General features: G+C 52.4%; 1 protein-coding gene across 1 annotated transcript in view; it reads right to left on the bottom strand.

Annotated features, from left to right (window-relative positions):
* Positions 1-2,776: 2,776 nt before the first annotated feature.
* PIGG (phosphatidylinositol glycan anchor biosynthesis class G (EMM blood group)) overlaps positions 2,777-24,031 on the bottom strand; it is a 42,976-nt gene continuing 21,721 nt past the window's right edge. The window contains exons 8-14 of the mRNA XM_061191049.1: positions 20,230-20,447; positions 19,783-20,064; positions 18,085-18,542; positions 15,582-15,773; positions 10,279-10,588; positions 6,515-6,678; positions 2,777-3,015 (exon numbers count right to left, since the gene is read on the bottom strand). Coding sequence (XP_061047032.1) covers positions 2,787-3,015; positions 6,515-6,678; positions 10,279-10,588; positions 15,582-15,773; positions 18,085-18,542; positions 19,783-20,064; positions 20,230-20,447 — 1,853 coding nt within the window. The 3' untranslated portion in view covers positions 2,777-2,786. The remainder of the gene's footprint in view (positions 3,016-6,514; positions 6,679-10,278; positions 10,589-15,581; positions 15,774-18,084; positions 18,543-19,782; positions 20,065-20,229; positions 20,448-24,031) is intronic.

Genomic DNA, 24,031 nt, shown 5'->3' with positions numbered 1-24,031 from the left:
GCTCTATTCAGAACCCAGGCGAGAGACGCCTGTGACTGAGGCCAGGTGACAGGGTGCATTGATGGGTGGCATATGCCACTGAGGGGGGTGTGATGGGCACCTGGGGTGGGGGAATGCTGCCGTTTCCAACACAGGGCCAGGAGGCAAGGTCTGGAGCCTTCTCTTCTCACATCAGGTCTGGTGTGACCCTGAGCTTTCCCACACACTGCCTGCATCCCCAGATTGCTCCTCCTCCTCTGCGTTCCTGCTGTGTGGCTGCTCTGCCCTCCGCTGGCCACTAAGCCCAGAGGGCCACTGACCCTGGACCAGCTCTCTTGCACTTAACTCTTCATCCCATGTCCTTCACCACAGCAGAGTCTCATAGTGTCTGTTCAGACTGCCCACACATTCACTAGCTTTGTGGCCCCAAACAGAATTTTCCGCCTCTACACCTGTTTTTCATCTGTGGTTAGTTCTGATAATAATCGTCCAGGATGGTGGGAAGGTCATATGCAAAGGGCCTTGCAGACAGGGCATGGCCTGCTTTCCTCAGCGGCTCCCCCTGGGGCACATGCCCCTCCAGCGCTCTGGGCAGTCCCCCTTGGTCCTGGCTTTGTGGCACTCTTGCAGCAGCAGCTGGCCAGCCCGCTATGTCCCCTCCCTGCTTGCACATCTCCCTCAGCTCCTTCCTGCCGCGGGGCTGTGCTGACCTAGGTGTAGCTCATCGACGCTTTGTTCAGGGCTCTGCTCAAAGTTGCTTCTTCAGAATAGCTGATTCTGAACATCCTCTCTAAAAACAGCATTTTGGCCACTCTTTACACACTTCCCTTCTTTATTATCATCTTCTTCTCAGCAGGGAACAATGGATCTGAGTTATATCTGCCTTCCAATAGAATGTCAGCTCCATGAGGGCAGGGTTTTGCCCGTTTTGTTCACTAAGGTTCCCCAGAGCCCAGGATGTGCTGGCACCCAGGAAGCAAATACTTGTTCAGGAGCTGAAATCAGGCTCTAATTCCTAGTACCTCAGTGAGAACGATCAGAGGTTCATTCTTTCGAATAAACTCTACAGGCTGCCTGTGATGGGCACCAAGCACATTAAGAGCAACAGTGGGTCAAACCGCTATGCCCGTGGTCACGGTGCTCCTCACCGCCGTAGCTCAGCAGAGGGGCACCAGGTCCCTTAGGACATGCTGGCAGAAGCGGACCGATCCCTCAAGAGCTGGGAATGTACCTGATACACAGGATGCGCCTGGACCATGAGGTTGTCTCCAGGAAAAGCCCCATCACTGAATGCCATTATTTGTACTTGAAAGAATGACAAACTGGTTGCCAGGGTTTGGGTATGTGGCAGCCATTTCCTTGAAAACGAACCAAGTGAGACTGCCAGTTCAAGGAAAAAAACACTCAGTATTTGCTGTCAACCATAAAATTTGAGTTTTCACATGTAAGTAAAGTTTTGGAAAACTTACATTTGCCACTGTGAGCTTCCAATACTTAAAGACTTTTCTGATGAGACTGTTGGTGACGTGACAAGTGAATTTTGGTGAATGATGGACCGACTGGGTCAACATCCGGAAGATCTATACAGCTTAAAGCATCGCTTTTTCCCAAATGATAATACAGATGTTACAGAACCACACCCATGTAGAAGATCCATTCAGGGAGCAGGACAGATCAATGGACTTTAATGAAGCAGAGCATGAAAGTTCATTGATATGGTTTCAGATTCCACAATGCAACTGATCTGTTCTTTTGTAAAATAACTTTTACTTTGAAAAGTTTAAATGTCACAAGTTATAAAAATATTACCGAGAGTCCCACGTACAATCCACCCAGCTTTCCCCAACAAGAGTACCTAACATGGCCACAGTCCTTGTCAAACCTGGCAGCGGACATGGGTGCCAGTCTGTTCACTCAGGTGAGACCTGAGTAGGTCTTCACCTGTTTTACACACGCTCATTTCTTCTTTCTCCAACTAACCTTTAAGAAACTGTCACAGGTCCAGTTTTAGTGCAGTATCAAGAAAGAACATCCATGATGATCAGAAAAGGATATTAAAGTACTTTTCCCTTTTCCAATGACTCATCTGTGCGACTGCTGCAACCACACACACAGACCACAACAGACAGACGCAGAATCCAACCGCCTTCAATTAAGTCAGACATTAGATTTACAAAAATGTAAAGCAATGCCACTCTCCTCGCTAAATATTTTTGTTTTGGAAAATATAGTTATTTTTCTTTAAAATGTTATATTAACACACAATGGGTTTATAACCTTATTTTCAAATGAATACATATTTTTGAATGTCCTAGTTTTAATTTTAAATGCCATAAATGCTGACAGACGTAGCCCACATAAACCCAAGCTGCTGGGGACCCCGGTAGTTCCTGAGTTCTGCGAGGGGACCCCGGCAGCAGATGAGCCTCGTCCCACAGAGGCCCCAGGCCCTCCGAGGCTCCCGTGCACTGTGACAAACCTGGAAACTTTTTATTCTTCAGTTTAAACAGATATATTTGGGTAACTTATCCAGAGGAAATTAAAAGTTCAGAAGTTTCTGGAGTGATTGTCAATAGGGGAATACAATTCATATCCAAACTAAGTATTTTAAAATGACCTTTTTAAACCACTTACTATTTAACCTAAATTCAAGTACAGTAGTCAAAGAAACTGAAACTGTTCATCAACCTTATAGAATTCACACCTTGTTTTTTTAAGAATGATCTTGCATTTAAACAGATTTCTTTCATTATGCAAATCCATGAAGTAAACAGTAAAGTTTAAAAATATATTCTTTTTCCAGTGTCTTAATAGCTTAGTCTATGAGACTTTGTGTTGCTTTGGTCCATGGCTGTGAAGAATACACAGACAGCAGCTGTGATGAGTAGATGCATTCCCTCATAGAGAAGTTTTGGAGAAAACACACTCCATATAAATAAATGATAACGCAGGGATGTCACCAAAACGATATACGCAGAAACTGGAATAGAACAAATCAGTGCGTAGCAGAAGCAAGCATGACTCAGTGCCGAACCGCTGTTAATAAAAAGGGAAACATGCATTAGTACATGCCACTTCTGGATCATGTGAGGCATGAACACACACAAATAATCGATATTTGTACTTTGACTACAGTAACTCCTGTTCCTGGGACTTAGTCTGGTGGGCACTGTGGCACCTGAGGAGAGGACAGCTGCAGATGGGCACCTCCAGTCACTTAGGGCCACCACAATCTGCAAAATAGTTTTGAAAAATGCACCCCCAAATTCTACAGTTATTTATTTTAAAATTATACATGTTATAACATATAAACAATGAAAAGAAAATCACGCAAGGATGAGATACGTGTGGTGTCCAGTGGGGTGTCTGGTCTGTCTGGTCTGGTCTGGGGACATTGGCTCACTCCTGAAATAAGAACAGTCCCCCTCAAGGCACATGCATGCACTGCCTTTGTTTCCAAGCCATGCCCACACCATTACATAAATCTGGCCTGTTCTTCAAGGCACCGTCCGGGGTTGTGACCATTTCAGGATGACAAATTCCACCACCCGGGCACCTTTCACTCCTTGCCAACCCCACAGATCCTCGGGGGCCAGGCTTTCCCGACTCCAGTCCTGGCGCCTCTCCTCACACCCCGCACCGAGTCTCCAGGTGGCCTGTCCGCGGTCACCCCTCCTGGAGCAGGGGCTCCGTCACGCGCGCAGGTGTCCTTGCCTGGCCCTAACTGGCCCCCCACTGGGGCCTCAGTGCCCATCCTCCCTGCTGGGCTCTCCAGCTGCCCGTCACCCTCAGTAGGCAACACGCTCTGCTTACTTCCCTTGATGCACCACGCAGCCTCGACTCCTACCTGCAGGCCCTCTTCTGGGATGCCGTCCTGACCCCTCACCCCAGCGTTGTGACTGGCTCATTTCGCCGCTGCCCCACCAGACCCCACGCTTCTGGAGCGAGTCCTCACGCCCACACCGTGGGTCCCACTTGGGATCCAGTCCATCCGGCAGGGGATCCCTGGAGAGCTGGGCCCTGAAGCATCACCTCCTCCCTCCCCAGGGCCTTTCCCCCAACACCCAGCAAAGGGCACCCTAGGGAAAGGCCTGGTGGATGACGGGCCTCAGCGCGGGCTCTGCTGCCCCCTCCTGGGGCATCAGGGCGTCTGTGCTCAGCTGGGAGCCTGCTGACCCCACTCCCCTCTTGACCAGACAGTGAGGGAGGGGAGCGCAGGACACTCACTTCCTTGTGTTTCAATTTCACACACTCGGAAGACTCTGACTGGGGTTCCTTCCACAGAGACAGCCAGTGGGGTGACAGTTCCCGTAACCTCAACAAATGACAATTTGCGACCTAGGGGATGAACGAAGGCCCTGCAGCTTGGACCGCTCGGCGAGCTCCAGACCGGAGGCCAGCCCCCAAAGCAGAGGGGCACGGGCCACCCAGGGCCTAAATTTTAAGCCATTAGAAATATATTTTCTTTTTTTTACCACTTTAATCTGGTTATAGTTTTCTTATTTTACTAGAAAAAGTAGAAACAATGAGTGAAACTTGAGTGAAAATGAAGAAGAAAAACCTTTTCTAAAATAAAGGAGAAACATTCCTTAATTAGGGAAAACATCATACAACACTCTCCAACTGATTAAAATGCTTTCAACTCACTTTAAAAAAATGCTTTCATCTGTCTTTTTTTCTCCCCAGTACAAGTGTAATAGATGAGAAGTGCCAGGAAAATCAAGTTGTGATTTTAGCACCAGGAAGCTGCTCTTCACAGAAGCCCAGGCTCTCACCGTCTGGCCCTCACCCGCCTGGGTCCACCTGCCCAGCAGGCCTGGGGTCTGCAGACGCGGCACACGCAGAGAGCCGTGTTCCAGAGCAGGCAGCCCTCTGGGGCAGCGGTGAGCGCACCTCACCGGCTCATGGCCCCTTGGTCCCCGACATGCAAAGACACCCATCGGTCAGTTTGGGCCTCTCGACCCCACCAAGCCCACCCCCAGGGGCATCTAGGAATCCGCTAATGAAAGAACCCACAGCTCAGCGGCGATCTTGCAGCTGACGTGGGTTCACGTCCAGCACAAAAGCCTGGGAGGGCGTCCTGGGCCGCACAGCGACCCCACGTCCCTCCGCTCCCGCCAGCAGGCGCTCGGCTCGCGGGAGACCAGATCGGCAGTGGCTGATCAGAGGGGAGTCTGTCCACAGACATCCCAGAGGCCACATGCAGGCCCCTCCCTTGTCCTCAGCAAGCCTGCAGCTGGGGAGAGAGCCTCTCGCTGGGGAAGCCAAGGGTCAGCCGTGGCAGTTTGGAGGGCAGAGGGCAGGTGGAGCCCACCGGGAGCCGGCGGCCTCAGAGCAGAAGCCCGCCCCCTGCAGTGGGAGCCGCCCTTGCTTTCTTGCTCCCAAATCCGATGCTCGCCTTCAGCCCGTCCATCGACGTGGACGTGAGCTTGGTGCGGAGGTAGACGGTCCCGGAGGCCTGTGTCTCAGGAGCTGGTCTGGGGGTGACACGTGGGACTGAGAAGAACCCGTGAAGGAGGCCGAGGAAGCGGGGCAGCTTCAGTGTGGGGTCAGACGTCACCACAGTGAGGCCCGTGCTGTTAACTCGGGCGGAGAAGTGGGGGCCCCGAGGGGGGCGGGGACAGGAAGCTCGCCCTCCCCTCAGCTGCAAAGTGTCCTCCTGGGGCCTCCCTGACCCGCGTGACCCCCCGCGGTGCGGAGGGGAGCGTGTCAGGAGTTCAGAGGCGCTAAGGGAGCCTCACACCCCGCGAAACCTCACATGGGCCTACAACCCATGGCGGCGACACCATCGCCCGTTTTACAGACCGGGGAGCCAGGGCCCGTGTGGGAAGCATGGAATCAGGCAGCCACACCCCACTCGGGCTGCACTCTGCCAGGTGGGCCTGGCCACCGAGGTTATTGTGTGGATAGAAGCTGGAGGCCCCTTCCTCATGAAGCCCCCTCTCTGAGGGGAGCGGTGTATAAACAAGGAAGGAAGCACTGCATGTGAGGGGGTGGGAATGCTGTGGAGTAAACAGGCAGGGGAGGGGTGGACGGATGGACGTGCTGGGCAGGACAGAGCAGTGAGCTGCCCCGTCAGTCTGGTGGGAAAGGAGCCTTTGGGGCTGGTGACCGTTGGACTCTACGGGGGCAGGACAGGGCAACACAGAGTCGCACCCCCACGGACAGCCCCTCAGGCCTGTCCAGGCTCCTCTCTCCAGCAGGGACCCTGGAGGTGAGAACCAGCACCTCCTGTTCTCTTGTTCCAAAGGGAACCCCCCCATCCCCCCCGCCCCGTGCTCCAACCAGGTCACCAGCAAGTAGAGAAAATGCAAAGAGACTTTCCTTCTTGTCCCTCTGGAGACACACCTTGGTATGAGCTGGAAAAAGCCAGCAGGGGCGTTTGAGCCGTCCCCACACAGACCAGCCCTGCCACGCACTGTGGACTGTTCAAGGTAAAACCAATGAAAGAGACCTTTGAGCCCTTGGGGTTCAGGCACCCTGTCTCTGGAACAGGAGTTAATCTGCCATCAGATTAAAGGTGAAGGAGCCTCACCTGCTGGCTTCTGAGGTCAGGAAGTTTACCAGGTGGCTGGCCCACAGCACAGGCCCCGTGTATGTCGCAAACGTCGTCAGGAGCATGGCCGGGATCTCCACGTAGGCGTCCAGGCCCACAAAGCCTGCTGAGATGTCCACAGTGGCGATGCTGTTGGAGTTTCCCTGGACACGGGGAGAAACATGCTGAGCCGGGTGGTCTCATACCATGGCCACTAGCAACTGTGAGAGCCAGTCACGGTGACCTGGACACACAGGAGCCCCAGCTGCCCGTTCACTCCTGGTTCCGGGGCTGACCCTAGATGCTGTTCCTCCACCTGCGCGCCTCACGTCCAGGCAGGAGGAGCAAGTGGAATGTCTTTTACCTTCAAGAAACTATACAAATGTAAGTCTGATGATAACTATGGAAAATTCCAAACTTCCCCAGATCTATTTACTTCAGACAGACACACCGACCTCCCTCCTCAGGGACCCAGTCTGAGGGCTGCACGTGGCATGGGGGCGCTGAGGGCGGTGTTGCCACGCGGCTCGCTCGAGGGGGGACGCTGCTGTTAGGTGGCGGACGGAGGGCGGGCTGGCTGCCCGGTGTCTGGCTCACGTGTCAGATGCAAGATCCTGGCCAGTAACAGGACAGCTTGTCCCTCGCAGGGAGGGTGGGGTTTTGAATCCAAGGCAAGGGTCTCACAAGGTTCAGTCCCTCTCCACTCTCAGTCTTTATTGACGCTGGGGGCCTTTTCTGAGACACTCATGATGTTTACGGGTCTGACAGCACAAACGTCTGTCCCAGCCCAGCGAAGGCCCCTCCCAGGAGCTCTTGACCCGATGGCCTGGGACACAAGTCCGGCTGGGTGAAGCCCACCGCCTTCTCCCTCGGCCGTGTGCCACTCCCGGCAGTCACTGGGTCGTGGTGCAGACCCCAAACATCTCAGAGCTGTGCCCTTCTCTCGACAGTAACCTCCTTCGTGCAGCTTCCCCCTTGACCCCCCCTCTCTGCCCACGTCCGCCTGGGCTTTCCCCCAACTGCACGACTCCCTCCCTGGAGAAGGAGGAGACCCTAGAGCTGCTGAGGGGGGGGGGGGAGGAAGAACAAGGGTCCCAAACGCCACGCTGAGGGGAGGCGGGCCGAAGATGGAAAAGCGGGTCCGACACCAGGCAGGTCGCTGGAGGTCCCGCTGAAGCCGATTCAGCTGTCAGAGAGGGTCGACCTAAGGCGCGGCCTGCATGCTCTGGGGCTTTCATTGCGTTAACTCACTAGATCCTCAACAGTCCTGACACCGTGCAGGTGGGGAACCGAGGCAGGGAGAGACCCAGGGGCCTGTGGAGAGCTGTGGATGCCAGCTGGGCACCACGCTCCTGACCCCATACCACGAGGAGCTGGTGAGCTGAAGCCCGGAAGGAGCAGAGAGCCTGTGATCCTCCTGCCAGGAAACCCGACAGGGAGAAAAGGGAGACGTCTGGAGGAAGGGCTGTGGGAGGGGAGGTGAGGAAGGCCCCGGGGCGCTCTGCTCCCAGGCCCGCACAACTGCTGTTCGTCTGACTTGCTGCGGGGCCCGCCGTGCACGGCCGACCTGTGCTGGTCTTGCTCCCGAGGGACCTCTAGCACGTTTGATGGCGCCCGCTGCAGGGACGCCCGTGGCCGTTGGACTCGTGCGCTCTGGCTGCCCACGGGCAGCGCCCGAGATGTGCCAGCACCACATGCCGTCATGGAAGCTTCGTGCTCACCCCCGTGGGACGAGGCCACATGCCCCAGAGGAGCAAACCGAACGTCAGAGGCTGCCTCCTCGCTCGGGCGTTACCTGTGGTCAGTCTTCCTGACACTGAGGCCTCAGCGCTGAGCCAGGCTGCCTGACCAGCAGCCGCCTTCTCCGTCTGGGTTCAGAGGGAGACTGTGGGCACCAGCCTGATCAGGCCAGCAGGGTCTGCTGTGCCACCAGGACGCACCTGCAGCTTGTAGACTGTGTGGGCGCTGCCGGGAGGGCTCTCACGCAGAGCTGTGGGGCTGTGCGCCCCCGGGCAGGGGTGTCCTGCGTTCATCAGACAAGCCCACTGTTCAGCTGGGCCCTGGGGAGCCTGGAGAAGGGAGAGGGACGAGGCGATCTTCCGATGTGACAGTTCCCATTCCCCACCAAGCCACTTGTGCTCAGAGACAGAGTGACCATCGTTAACTGACCTCCAGACAGGAGGCAACCACCAGGATCAGGCCTGCAAGTGACGTCCAGATGAAGAGAGGAAAGAGACTGACATGGGCCATCTGGACATTTCTTGAAACGTGCAGTGAAACCTACAGTCCTTCCGAGGCCACACATGAGCTACGCCAACCGGCCGGCAGGACAGCTCTGACGCAGGCGCCCTCGGAACAGGCACTCGGGCCGCTCTCCTCCCTCCTCCCTTGGGGCCCATGTTCACGCTGGTCCCTTCGCTGTCTTCCCACTCCCAGCTGGTACTCTGCAATTCTGGAAACGCAAGCTCTGCATTTCCCCACCTCCATGACGCCTGTGACCTTCTGAATTTCTTCTGACAGGTACGAACAGCTGTGTCCTTGGTGGTAAAACACCATGAGGCACACTAGGAACAGAATCTGTGGTCCGGCGTTTGGTTGTCAGAGAGGGCGCCTTCCTGCGATGGGTGGCTCAGACTCCAGGGAGGTGTGGTCCACTCCCTGGGTCCACACGGACCCCAGCTGTGACGTCACTGTGGGGTCCTGGTGACAATGGTAGGCACTGAAAGTGGGGGTCCTTGGGGCGAGGCTACAGCTGGAGTGAAAGGGAGATGGAAGGAAAGTGGGGTTGGAGGATTGGGGAGGCACAGACAGGGTGAGGGTCAGGTCACATCCCTCCAGGACTTACAGATTTCTAGTACTTTACCCCTACCCACTTCTGGGCTTCAGGGAACAAAAGGAAAAGCCATGCAACTGTGGTGAGGCTGGAAGCAGCAGGAAACCAGGAGAGGAGGAGGAGGAGACGAGGAAGAGGCCCCAGGCCAAGCTGTCGGGACACAGAGAACCAGGCAAGCTCCAGGGTCTAGACAGAGGAGAAGGGAGGAAATACAGATCCTCACTGTACAGATGGGAAAACACACTTAGACGTTCAGTAGGTTTGCAAAGTTCCTTGGCCGGGGAGTGCGGAGCGAGATGGGGACTCCAGCGATTGCGCTCCACCCACAGGAGTGACGCATGCGGTACAGGTCAAGGGCGGGGCCACCTGACCCAGGGCAGCGATGCGGGAAGGCTGGGGTGGAACTCGGTCCCTCCAAGGCCAGCAGCTGGATGCTCTGTTCACCTGTCCAGGTGTTTCCCAAGTACACAGCTGCACACTGAGGTCTACCCTGGAGGCGGCTGGACTTGCCTTTACGGGCCCTTCAACACTGGAGAGAAGACGTGACAACCACGGGGCCCAAGAGATTAATAAGCAAGTGGGGAGCCCCAGTAACGCCCAGTGCTGACCGCCAGGGGAGCAGGTGACAGCAGTCATCATCCACATCCGATAAAGCCACGGGAACACGACGCGCTTCCCTAACCGCCCGCTGAAAGCAGATCCAGCGCAGCTACTATACACTGCCACCAAGGATGTCTGTCTTCAATAACTACATGTACTTTATGTTGTATGTGCAATTTAAGCATAATTCACCATGCCATACTGACAGTTCTTTCACTAAACATACATTATAACTTCCTAGCTTATGGTAAAATTTTCTCAAAGAAAAACTAAAAGATAAACGACATAAAAAGTTAATAGTCTTCTACCCACGATGATGATGAAAACCTACCTGAAAATAGAAGAATGCTTGACCGAACCAGTAATGCATCACGGTGACCTCAGCTGCGTCGTGCCTCAGGGGCCTCCAGACGAACTGAGTCATGATGGTCTGGATGACGAGGCTCAGCACTAAGACGGGAAGATTGTGAGGCCTGAGGAGCAGTGCCGCCAGGAGAACTAATCCACTGTGTATTTCCCAGAGGCCCACGGTCTTGACTGTGACGTCATCAGCAGTGACTTGAGATTTAAGCAAGTCTTTGGTGCCCGTGAACAGAATGCCAAGGACAAAGACATAAACAAAACGAGCTTCGGTAATGCCCCTAAAGAAAGCAAAACAAGTCAGATTCATTAGCACCAGCTAGAAAAATTCAAACACACGTTTTCCCATGAAAACCACGTGTCTACTGAGCTGACAATACAAGCTTTAGGACCCACCCGCCAGGGGAGCTCTGTGGAATTGAGGGCATCTGCCTCTGCACATCAGCCCCCCAGGACCCCCTGCCCAGAAGCCGGCAGGCCTGTCCTCTCTGTGCTCACTTCTCTGATGGAGCTGGCTTACAGGAAATCTTGCTCATGTGGCCCAAGGATCACCTGGGTGTAGGACCAGAGCCATTACTTGTAGCCAAAAGAACTGTCCACCTACTTTGCATAGTTAGTTTGAAAAACCACTGCAGTAGGATAAGGTCCAGCTCTGTCAGGAAATTCCGTAAGTCCATAAATGCTAAGACACAACCGAGCATGTTCACGACCAAGCAGATTTAAGTACGTGCTTGCATGTGTATATAGACACACACATACAGTGGTGCAGTCCAGACTGCGGGTCTGGAGGAAGGTGGCGCCAGGTTAGTCTGGGCACTGCCACAGACGAGCTCTGCTGTTGGGGCAAGTTAATTACGACTTCTGATGCTCAGCTTCTTATTCATAAAATGAAAAGAAATGGTACCTACACCTCACAAGGCTGTCCTGACAATTAAACAAGAGAACGCACGTAAAGCGTTTGACACACAGTAAATATTAAATACTACTGTGGATTAAGTATTTTAGCACAGTCCTCATCTGTAAAGGATACAATTTATGGCACTAGATATTCCAAAAACATATTTTAGATCCATTTCATAAATCAAACATTTTATATATACTAGAAAAGCTGATTTTTAAAGTGACGCTAAGTAAATAAAATTTTAAATGAAATGTTCACCTTAAGAATGTATCTGGGGACTTCCCTGGTGGCGCAGTGGTTAAGAATCTGCCTGCTAATGCAGGGGACACGGGTTCAAGCCCTGGTCCGGGAAGATCCCACATGCCGCGGAGCAACTAAGCCCGTGCGCCGCAACTACTGAGCCTGTGCTCTAGAGACCGCGAGCCACAACTACTGAAGCCCACGCGCCTAGAGCCCATGCTCCGCAACAAGAGAAGCCACCGCAATGAGAAGCCCGCGCACCGCAACAAAGAGTGGTCCCTGCTCACCTCAACTAGAGAAAGCTGCACACAGCAATGAAGACCCAATGCAGCCAAAAATAAATAAATAAACAAATTAAAAAAAAAAAAGAATGTATCTGTGTTGAAAACTGAATTTTCCTATATCAGATTTTCTTAGGAAAAGGTTTATGCATTTTTTAAAAATAAATTTATTTATCTTATTTATTATTTATTTTTGGCTGCGTTGGGTCTTCGTTGCTGCATGCGGGGCTTCCTCTAGTTGCAGTGATCGGGGGCTACTCTTTGTTGCGGTGCGCGGGCTTCTCATTGCGGTGGCTTCTCTTGTTGCAGAGCACAGCTCTAGGCACGCAGGCTTTAGTAGTTGTGGCACACAGGCTCAGTAGTTGTGGCTTGCGGGTTCTAGAGCGCAGGCTCAGTAGTTGTGGCGCACAGGCTTAGTTGCTCGGCGGCATGTGGGATCTTCCCGGACCAGGGATCGAACCCGTGTCCCCTGCATTGGCAGGTGGATTCTCAACCACTGCACCACCAGGGAAGCCCAGTTTCTGCGTTTTTTAAAAATGCTTTTTTTTTTTAGGATGATCAGTTTAATTTAAACAGTGGAGCACTATCTACTGGCAACATGGAGACACCAGAGACTGATATGAGGCCCGCCACGGGGCCACATCCTGGTGGAGGAGCTGGGGTCAGATGCAACCACAGCCAAGGTGTGTGCTAAGCTGAGTGCTGATGACGGACCCACAGGGTCAAAGAGGGAGAAATGAGCAAAGGCCCAAGTAATCATAGAAGTTTCCAAGAAGAAAGGGGCTGGGTTCTGTATCAAGGAGGATGCCAGGGCAGACTGACTGTGAACAGGAGGGAGAGCACCACCGGATGCCTTTAATGGATCCACCTCTTGCCCTAACCAGTAAGCTGTGCCTGCACATCCAGAACCACTGAAAATTGGCTTTCTGCTCCAGCCAGGTCTGGGCTTCAGAGTGGAGAAGAAAGTCAAGAGTTAAATGTAGAGGATTCTAGAATACCGATAGACAGCAGCACCTGCGGGGATTGAAAGGAGAGAAGCAGCTTTCAGGGAGACCTAGAATTAGGGCAGCTTTAGAATTGGGGCAGATCTAGAACCAAGAGGGGTCTAGAATCAGGACAGATGGGGGTGGAGGATGGAAGCATTCTACGGGACGGATGTGAACCAAGCAGTGCCGGTTAATGAAAGGGTGCACTGGCCTATAGTTTGGGCACCAACAAGGTACATGCTGTTGTATCCATGAAAGGTAATGAAGTCATCGAAGTCTTGAGGTGAGTGATGCTGAAATCAGGTGCATCCGAGAGGAAAGAGGAATTTATTCATGTATTGCACTTTGAGATTTAAACAAACACCCCTGGATTGGACGCCCTCACATGTGACATCCAGCCTTGACATCTGCCCAGAGTCTCAGACTTTGAAGTGAACAGTCTTCAAGATGTCTCCCCACCATGCCCTCCCCACCTGACCTCCCTGCCTCAGATGAAGGCCTGCCACTCTGCCGTCACCTCAGCCAGGCCCTTGGCATCACCTTGACGTCCCACACCAGTTGACAGGTCTTGTTTCCAGGTGTGGCCCTTGTGCCCCTCAGCCACCCAAACAACCGGGCCATAGCCCTCAAAATTCACCTTGAGACCTTTTTAGAGAGGATAACACTTGCTTTTCTTTCTCTGATTAGGAAAGCAATACCAGACATCTAGAGAAGACTTAATACCTATCCTTCTCAAACTATTCCAAAAAATTACAGAGGAAGGAATGCTTCCAAACTCATACTATGAGGCCAGCATCACCCTGATACCAAAACCAGACAGAGATATTGCACACAAAAAAATTATAGGCCAATATCACTGATGAACACAGATAACAAATCCTCAACAAAATATTAGCAAACCGAATTCAACAAAACATTAAATGGATCATACACCATGATGAAGTAGGATTTATTCCAAGGATGCAAAGATGGTTCAATATCCATAAATCAATCAAAGTGATACACAACATTAACAAATTGAAGAATAAAAACCATATGATCATCTCAATAGATGTAGAAAAAGCAGTTCACAAAATTCAACATCCATTTATGATAAAAAAAAAAAAACTCTCTAGAAAGTGGGTATAGAGGGAACATACCTCAACATAATAAAGGTCACATACGATAAGCCCACAGCTGACATCATACTCAGTGGTGAAAAGACCTAGATCAAGAACAAGACAAGGATGCCCACTCTCGCCACTTTTATTCAATATAGTATTGGAAGTCCTAGCCACAGCAGTCAGATAAGAGAAAGAAATAAAAGACATCCAAATTGGAAAGGAAGAAATAAAACTGTCACTGTTTGCAGATGCCATGATACTATACATAGAAAATCCTAAAGACAATACCAAAAAACTACTAGAGCTCATCAATGAATTCAGTAAAGTTGCAGGGTACAAAATTAATAAACAGAAATCCGTTGCATTTCTATATAACAACAAAGTATCATAAAGAGAAATTAAGAAAACAATCCCACTGACAACTGCATCAAAAGAATAAAATACCTAGAAATAAATCTAACTAAGGAGGTAAAAGACCTGTATTTGGAAAACTATAAGACACTGATGAAAGAAACTGAAGGCAACACAAACTGACGGAAAGATATACCATGTTCTTGGATTGGAATAATTAATATTGTTAAAATGACCATACTACTCAAAGCAATCTACAGATTCAATGTAATCCCTATGAAAATACCAATGGTGTTTTTCACAGAACTAGAACAAAGAATTCTAAAATTTGTAGGGAAACACAAAAGACCCCAAATAGCCAAAACAATCTTGAGAAAGAAGAACAAAGATGGAGGTATCACATGCCCTAACTTTAAACTATACTACACAGCTACAGTAATCAAAACAGTATGGTAATGCACAAACACACACACATAGATCAATGGAACAGAATAGAGAGCCCAGGTGAACCTACACTTATATGGGCAACTCATCTACAACAAAGGAGGCAACAATATACAATGGGGGAAAGACAGCCTCTTCAATGAGTGGTGTTGGGAAAACTACATAGCTACGTTTAAAAGAATCAAACGGGACAACTCTCTTACATCATGCACAAAAATAAATTCAAAATGGATTAAAGACTTAAATGTAAGACCTGAAACCATAACTCCGAGGCTTATCCACTACTGTTGGCCAACTACCTTGTTTTTTACTCTGTGCAACTGTAAAGTAATGCTTCAGAGAGCATGCCCATATCCCAGTCTCTCACCTCACCTCTGGTTGTATTTTTGAGATAAATTCTATAAGAGGACACCCAAGTCAGAGGGTTGGACAAAGTCTAGGTTCTTAACACGTTTTACGAACAGCCCTCCAGAACAGGCTCTGCCCACCCCAACCCACATCACCATTAAAAACAAAAAAGCTGCCACTTTGACATGCAAAAAGTGGTATTGACGATTCAATCACCATGAACCCCCGCTCCAGGAGCTCACGTAAGTTATGGGAAAGTTTGGTTTTCTGGCATGCTTCGCCCCCCAACTGCTACGAAGCATCCACTCGTTATTATCGTCATTACTAGTTACTTCTTGATGATGGAGCAAAACTGAATCCTTTAAATTCTTTATTTTTAAAGAATCCCTTACTAAAAAAAAATAAATCTTAGTGACCTTGCTTCCAGGTTATTTGTCTCTCTCCTATCAAAAAAAGAGGCTAACAGACTTGGTTCACTGAGGCATTGTCAGTAACTGTTGACAAAATCACAATTCACAAAGACCAAACTCCAATGTTCTCAAGATTGCATGGCATTTTTTAGTACATAAAACATTAGAACAGATCTAAAAACAAATGCTCGTGTCTGCCAGTACACTTACTTTGAAATGTCTTTGTTGTTTTGTTGCCATGGGAACAGCAGATTTCCAACGGCCACCCTGTAGCAATAGATGCCCAGCAGGCCAAACGCCATGGCCACTTTTGATGCCAGGGAGCACCTCTTCTGAACCAACACAAAAATCATGATGAGGGAAACTGTGGCCAGAACAGAGAGTTCAGCCTTATGATCAGAGCTGAAATGAAATGTAAAATGCCAAAAATTACTACCAAGGATAACTAGTGATATTATGGATCTACACCAAGTGGCTTTCTAAGAACTGTACTAAAAAGAGCTCATTTTCCTGAAAAGCAAAAAAGAAAATTTTTGGTTTTTTAAATTCAAACAGAGGTTCTTCAAGTGGAACAAATAAAGGGCCGTTAACCCAATCTCTCATTGCTCATTCACAATTGGTACCTACCATCAGCTCTGCACTGGCCAGGGCAGTGATATATTTAACACTATCCACTGGCTCCCCTGGTGCCCCCTTTCTGGGGCAGCCTCATTTTCCCCAACCACAGGTGAAGAGGTTGTGTGCAAACTCCATATTTACCAGCGTGCGCCCGCTCACGGGAGACGCACACATCCTGGCACCATCCTCTTCCATTCACTCGTCAGTGCAGACAGACTCACTCAGGAGTGTCTGCCCCCTCCCAGGTGGGGAGACTTAGGGAAGAGGCTGGGCACAGAGCTGTCACAGGCCCGCTCTCTGCCTGGCCCTCGCCCACCACTCCCTGCTACCTCGCTGAGCTGCGCCCTGGGGAGGCAGGGCTCTTTCCTGTTCTCTTCACTGCAGCTCATGCTCACAAAGCCCAAATACTCAATAGCTGTTAAGCCAAGGTATGTATATGCCACACGGAAAAACTAACTTGGAAAGATGCGGAGGAAAGGAGGCCAGTGTCGGGGCATGGGTCCCGGGGATGGCAGACGGTGATGGGGGCCACACTGGGGCCTCTGTTGTTGCTCTGTAAGCTGCATGTTCCATGCAGATCCTGGATTGTTAATTGTCACACATGGAAAATGGAGCTTAGAGATGGCGACTTTGGGCGTCTCTCGAAGGCTCTGCCCTGGAGGAGGAATCACCGAAACTGCAGCCTCTTTACAAACTGACAGGGAGAATCGTGCTGCAGGAGGGGAGCACCCTTGATGGAAAGGGGTGGGGGTCCAGAGTGCTGGAGGAGGGTCTAGACCCAGGAGCGGGCACAGCTGCACCCTGGAGAGTGGGCCAGGGGTGGTGGGGGCATCCCTGCACGCATGTTAGCGCATCTGTGGGTGGAAATCAGCAAATCCTCCTGCAGTGCTGCAACTTCCCAGGAAAATAAGAAGTGAGGTCGTTGTGCTGCCCCAGCATGCTCTCATCCTCACGTGCTCTGGCTCCGCCTGCTGCTGCCTCAGCTCCCCTCTGCTTTCACACCCCAAGCGCGGACAGGCCAGCGCCCTCTCTTCAGGGTTGTTGTGAAAATGAAATGAGTGGGCACACAGCAGGAACCTGAAAAACGCTACCTGTGATTACTATGGTTGCCGAACGTTTGCTAGTATCGTTAACACTTGGGAGAAATTTATCATGAGGATTATTTGGCCAGAGGAATAAACGATCTTACGGCCTCTGATGTATAATTCCAGGTATCTTCCAAAAGGACCGTGCCAGTGTGTGGTCCCAGGACCCTCCGGTGCTCGCCAAGCCTGGGTTTTTGACGCCTCCCTCATCAGGTACAAAACCGCACATTGTTATCTAACTGAAGTTCCCGAATCACGAGCAGGAGTGAGCACTTCCTGTTCTTTCCTTTGGCACTTCCTCCTTTAGGAACGTGTCTACCACCTTCCTGAGTCCTGCTTCCTGCTGACAATTCTTACAGAAGCTCTTCCCAGCGATCCGACAGTGACCCTTGTCACTCTCGGAAATACTTTTTCATTTCACTGTTCCCGTACTTTAGTTTTCTAAACCTTCACTGACAGAGAGTAAAACTTATGATATAGCCAAATGCTGGTCTTTTCTGTCCTAGTTTCTTCTCTGTACTTCAATCCTCTGTATCTGCTATACTTTCTACTACATTTCCCGGCCACTCGTGAGAGGCCTCAGAGGGGGCTCAAGACTCACCTACAGGCTCCAACCAACGCAGCTGCCCTTCCTGGGGGCGGGGAGAGAGGAAGGAGGACAGAGAAGGGCGGAAGCACAGAAGGCAAAGCCACTCTCCCAAGGGCTCCTGGACACATGCCCTGCCAGCCTGTCACCCCAGCCTCGCACCATCGGGGACAGGGCAGCGAGTGACAAACTACATCCTGCTGCAGCGATCATTTTAAAATTCACAGGTTCTCAAACATGAACACTTACAGTGATTCGGCAATAAAAAACCAAACTATCAAGCTAGCCTCAAATAAATTCACCTCTCAATGTCAAATCATGGGTTAGTTTTCTATTTCTTCAGATCTCAAATACCATTTCTATCCTGAATATGAAAAACAGGCCTATGGAGGGTCTGGCCCGAGGCCACGGCTTATGCTCTCACCTGGTGAGCCAGTGTCCCAGGTCAGGCCGGTGGGCCCACTGCACACCCGTCTGGTTCAGTGACCGAAGCAGCCGGCAGCAGGTCAGAATCACCCATGGGCTCGCCAGCACCATCCACCTTTCAGGGCCTCTGAGCGCTTCCAGGGGAGAGGGGTGCTTGGACGCTCTGTCGAGCTCCCACACGTCAGGGCCAGTGCCCTTGCCCTGTGGGGCCGCTGCGACCCTGTCAAACTCCTCTCCCGCGTGCGGGCAATGCTGAGGCGCACAGTCGTCTCCCACAAAGCAGTTTCTGTAGATTTCGTGGCACAGAGCTAGACACAGCGTGTTGACGAGGAAGTACCATGTCTGGTGCTCCTCTTCGATGAAGCTGCTTGCGCCCAGACTCAACACGTGGCCCACGGTCCCCGACAAGACGAGAAGATCTAACTCTGACCACCTTGAGTTGGATGGAGGCGGATTCTGTAAAAAGGAAAATGTATTTTGTAAGGGAAAAGTCTGAACAGGACGTCTTCTTGCTGCAGGAGCTTCCAGCTTTTGCTCACGGAACACAGCCCGCTGCTCCTCACGCCCGGCACCCACCCCTCCCCGTCCCCCCGAGCACCGCCAGGAGGACGTGGAAGCAGCAGGGTGGTCCTCCCCGGGACTGCAGGTTCTAAGCTGAGTGACAAGGAGACTGGAGATGTCTGGACCCAAACCGTCTCGGCGGTGCCAGAGCCTGGAGCGCTCGCCCACCAGCCCCAAGCCTGGCCCTCCTTGCACCCTGTCCTCGCCTCTGAGCCCCTGCCTGCTACTCGAAACCAAAGAGCCCCAAGGGTATATTCCACCAAACCAGACATCTAAGTTCTCCAAGAACTTTCCAGAAATCCAGAGAGTTTCCATTACAACGGTTGGCATCACAGTACTAGCCCTTAAATACACTAATTTAAAGCATTTAAAGTAAAATGAGGACTCAATGGCCGTCATTCAATACTACTCGATATTTGTTCTATTAACTGTGTGCAGCTAGTACATGATAAAGCTTGATACTGTGAGCCTGGTCAGGCCCTGGAGAATCAGACTGCTCTGGGGAAGCCCATGCTCCAGCGGGGAGAGATGTGTGTGGTAAACGACAACACACAGGTGGTGGTGGTGGTGGGGCGTCTGTGGCCTTGGGACGAGGAGCTGCACTGGGGGCCTGGAGTCACTGCACTCGGTCCCTCGGGCTCTGGGCACTGTGGACCAACTGGGACTGCCCGCCTCTCTCTCGCCACCCTGCCGCCACAAGCAGCTGATGAATGAAGGTGTCAGAGGCCAAAGGCTGCAAGAATTCTAAAGGGAAACATCAGTCTAGAACAGGAAACTGCATCTCATGAGGCAGGATGAGGACGGGGTCTGAGTCCCCTCCTGACCCCCCGTCAGCCAGCTGCCTGTCCTTCTGTGCCAGCCGCTCTGGACAGTCCCCTGGTTATGGTCCCAGGGACCCTGTCTTTCCAACTGAGAAGGAAGGCACGAGACCTGATAGCACAGGTCTGAGCGTGTCAAGTCGGGATGCTCAGGGACCCGGGAGACCAGCCACTGTGAGCACGTCCTGTTGGCTCCTACGAAGGGTGGGCGCTTTCCTCAGCTCCCATCAGCACCACGCCTGGTACACACCGGGGGTTTAACCCATGTCTCATCAGCTGGAGTAACAAGAACAGCCTATCTGGAAAGCCAGCCTTACCTTACTCAGACGCTTTCCAGCGGCAAACATCCCGGTGAGAGCAGATACGACTGCACAGAGCAGTGTGGAGATCAGCACCATCACTCCGCCTGCCGTCAGCCACGGGAGGCTGCACAGATAGCACGAGCTGTCAGAGGAGGTGCACACGACGACGTGGAGCGCGGCGAGAGCCAGGAGCAGCAGGTAGAAGAGCAGAGAGGACACGGGCGACAGCAGAGGGACGTCCAGCTCAGCCTCGCCACTCAGCGCTTGCGGGACGCAGAGCAGGAGCAGGGCGACAACCTGCAACAGGAAACAGCGGTGGTGTCTGCGACTTTGACAGACAGGGGACTCCGCTTTCTCTTTTGTAGAAACACTGATACTCTACATCCTTTAAACCCCCAAATCCTGGCTGAGCTATCTGCTCAGTTTAACAGCTGAGCTGCAACACTGCACAGGCACCCGTACCTCCAGGACCAGGACGGTCCCCGCCGCCATGGAGTAGACGTCATACTGGGCTGCTTGCCTGCTCAGGGACAGGCTCAGGGTCCTCAGCGCGTCCAAGTACTGCCTGCGAACCTTGCTTCCCAGGTTGAAAAGGACTTCTGAGTTATTTTCCTCCAAGTACAGTCTGATCCAGTTCCCGTGCAACCTTTCTGACACTTTAAACTGCTCAAATCCAGGCTCTGACAAGAAGAAAAGGCAACACACACATATCACCGACATGCACGCGCATGTGTAATCTCAGAGTCCTCAGTTATTCATGGCACATGGTAGAGCCTGACACCTAACCAAGATAAATTCTGGGGGTGGGGGTGGCCGCCAACACCCTCAGTAAAACCCCAAGAGCGGATGAAGCCAGCCCGTCCTCTGCCGTCCTTCCTGCCCGCCAGCCCTCGGTGCACACCACGGACAGCAGCGTCTGCCCGCCGCTCGGCCCCTCCTTCTCTGCCTCCCGCTTGCCTCCTCCTCCCCCTTCTCTCTCTCCACTCTTCTTCCTCAAGATGCAATATTAAAACATCCCAGAAATGCACTGCATGAGAAGGCCCTCAGTTCTACAAAATCTTTCCGACCCTCACGCTCTGTGTGAGGACGGGGCAGGCAGTGGCCTGAGGCCTGCTGCACCGCGGCCCCTTCCCCAAGGCAGGCTGGCCCCTCCTGCCTTTCACCGTCAGCGCCCCTCTTTCACCTGCTTCCCTTCTTCACCCGTCCTCTTTGGGAAGGGATGGCAGTCTCCCAGCCCTCCTACCACAACGCTATGTCTCCCATGCACCACACCGGCTGAATGATCCACGGCCGACATAAAGCCAGGGCTGCGTGATGGCTCGTGGATGGAGCCCAGCCCCGGCTGCAGCTGGCTCCCCACTAGGGATGACAGTGGCGTGCTGCCCAAGGCCAGGGAGCTTGCCTTCCTTCCTGTCAGGGCTGGACCAGACTCACCTGTAACTCGACTGGTCGGCAGAGCAAGAACTTCTTTTCCGAGACTCCCTGGTACTTAACATGCTCTTTCAACTTCAAGCAGAGCTGTTCCAAGGCGGTCTGGGCCATGCCTTTCAGGGGCCTTGGTCCAGCCCACCAGCAGTGCACCCACCCCGCCTTCCCTGATCATAGCCCGGCATCCTCACTGCACAACCCCTGAGCGTGGGCCCCGATGCCTGCAGCCCCACCATTGCTGCTGGAGCCAGCTGACCTGTACCAAGTGCTGGTGGCAGGCACGACCCTAAGCCCCTCACTCAGGTCCTCTCCCCGTGATCTATGGGACCCGAAAGGTTAAATGCCCATTTCAGAGAGGAGGCAACTCAGACACCTGCTCATGGGCGGGCAGGTGAGAGCTGGGGTCTAAGTCTGGATCCAAGCTGGTACCCGTACTTGCTACATTCCACCACCCCAAAGTCAAAGACATGGGGGCACCTGTGTCTGCACCCCACCGCCTAGAGTGCCAGAGACATGGGGGGCACCTGTGCATGCGTCCAAACAAAAATGGGCTGAACACTGACTACATGCTAGATGCATCAGGATAGGTCCTGCCAGTGTGGGTCTGTGATCCAGCAGGGTTGTCACGCATGCGTGAAACTACAAATAGTGAAAAATACTATGGAGGGGAAGTAGACGGAATAGTGAGAGACCCCTGGTAACGGAAAGGGAACTGACTTAAGAATGGGGTTGAGCGTGGGGGACAAGGGAGGTCTGACCGTGAAGCTAAAATGTAAAGGATGCCCAGGAACTAACCAGTAGAACAGGTAGAACAGCATCCAATGAGCAGGAATAGCACACGCAAAGGTCCAAAGGTGATAACAGCCCCCACTACGACCAAAACATGGTCAGACGAGCGAGTTGCATCAGACTGGGGTGGATATCATGGCAGGCCTTGACATCTATTTCCCTGTCAGACATGTACCCAGCTTTGCTTCAGGAAACACTGTCACTGATGGTACAGACGACGGGCATCCTGGATGGGGGTGTGAGGCCCTGGGGGTGCTTTCTCGTTCCGGGGACTGGCCTCTGTTCATTTCACAGGCTCATTACGGCCACAGCCACTGCAGTGCTCAATCCTCCCTACCCTGCTATCCCTGAAATAAGCAAACGACCCCACCGTTTTTTGGGTTTCGTTTTTATTAGTTGTCGGTATAGGAGAAAGGACACATGCTACCAACAACAACAGATTTGCAAAAGCTACCAAACTCATAAGTTATTTGCCTCTGGTCTGCACTGAAACATGCACGGTGGTTGGGCCTCACCTTTGACAGAGTTGCTGGCCGGGCTGTCTCACGATCTAAGAGCTGGTGCTCCCCATGCCCTCCTGCCATTCAGGACACCTGGTTCCCAACCACTCCCTGCTGGCAGGGTGTGTCTTCCACAACCAACTCAAGGTCAGTTTACATGTCACCACAAACTCACAGGCATTCACTCCACTGGGCAGTACCCCACCACTTCAAGTAGGAAAACCTGCCAACATCCCATCAAATGTTGCCTCAAACTGGGAGGTGACCTCCTCTGCATTTCCCAACAAGCCCCAGCCCCAGCGTCAAACATTAGCCTTGACGTCCCTGGATGGGTCAGAGTAAACTGATTGAAAGTATGGTCCTGGGGAGCTGTCCTACCAAGATATAAACACCCTCCAGTTTCTTGCAGCTTAAAACTAAGGACACACCCCGCTTGGGCCCCATCCACCTCAGATGCCAGCCCGTTGCCCTGTCCCTGGTCCTCACCTGCACCCACGCCAGCCAGGCTGTCTCCATGTGAACCGCTCTGTCAGCAAAGTTGCTGAGACCTCACCTGCCATACGAGTGGACAGTTCTCAGTTCCTCATTTTATTTTTGGCCACGCCGCATGGCTTGCGGGATCTTAGCTCCCGGACCAGGGATCGAACCCGCGCCCCTTGCAGTGGAGGTGTGGAGTCTTAACCACTGGACCACCAGGGAAGTCCCCTCAATTCCTCATTTTATTTTACCTTGAACCCCATTCAACACATCTGCTCACTCTCTCCTTCTTGAAATTCTTTCTTTACTTGGCTTCGTGGACACCGATCCCGCCCCGGCCCCCCAGCATACACACAAGCACCTGCCTTGCAAGCCCGCTCTTCCCACAGCCTTCCCCACCTCAGTGATGGTCACTGCATCCTTTCACTGTTCAGCTGCAAACCCCAAGTTGTTCCTTATGTCGCTGGATCGCTTCACCTCACATCCAGTGCATCAGCCAATCCTGCTTGCGCTACCTTCAAAACAGATCCAGAACCAACCATTTGTCCCAGATCCCACTGCCTGGGCCCTCGCTCCCTCCCCTTGCACTGAAGTAGCACAGCAGCCTCCTGGCTCTGCGGCAGCACAACACAGAGCCCTCCACACGGGCGCCTCTGAAAACGCAAGTGGAAGGTTCCAGCTCTGCACAACACCCTGCAGGAGCTCCCCATTTACTCAGAATGGGAGTGAGAACCCCTTCAACGTCCAAAAGGCCCTCACCCCTCAGACCTCATCTCCTTCTGCCTTCCGCCAGTTCCAGCCACTCGGGCCCCTGGTCACTCCTCGACTGCGCAGGCACATCCCCACCACAAGACTCTGCGTCTGCCACAAGGCTCCCTCCCAGGCCAACCTGCCCCAGTGGCCCTCGCCCACCTGCATCCCCACCCTTCCCTGGTTGAGCCTTTTCCTAAGGCGCCCATCACTATCTGACATCTGCTGTTGCTCTTCTCTCTCTCCCGCTCTGGATGATGAGCTCCACGAGGGCAGAGCTCTCCTCCTGCTGTGTCTCTAGTGCTTTCAACAGCCCCCGG

This window comes from Eubalaena glacialis, chromosome 5 (genome assembly GCF_028564815.1).
Source record: "Eubalaena glacialis isolate mEubGla1 chromosome 5, mEubGla1.1.hap2.+ XY, whole genome shotgun sequence".
NCBI classification, from domain to species: domain Eukaryota; kingdom Metazoa; phylum Chordata; class Mammalia; order Artiodactyla; family Balaenidae; genus Eubalaena; species Eubalaena glacialis.
Note: the sequence above shows the minus strand (reverse complement) of the source record. Positions and strands in the feature narration are given on the sequence as shown.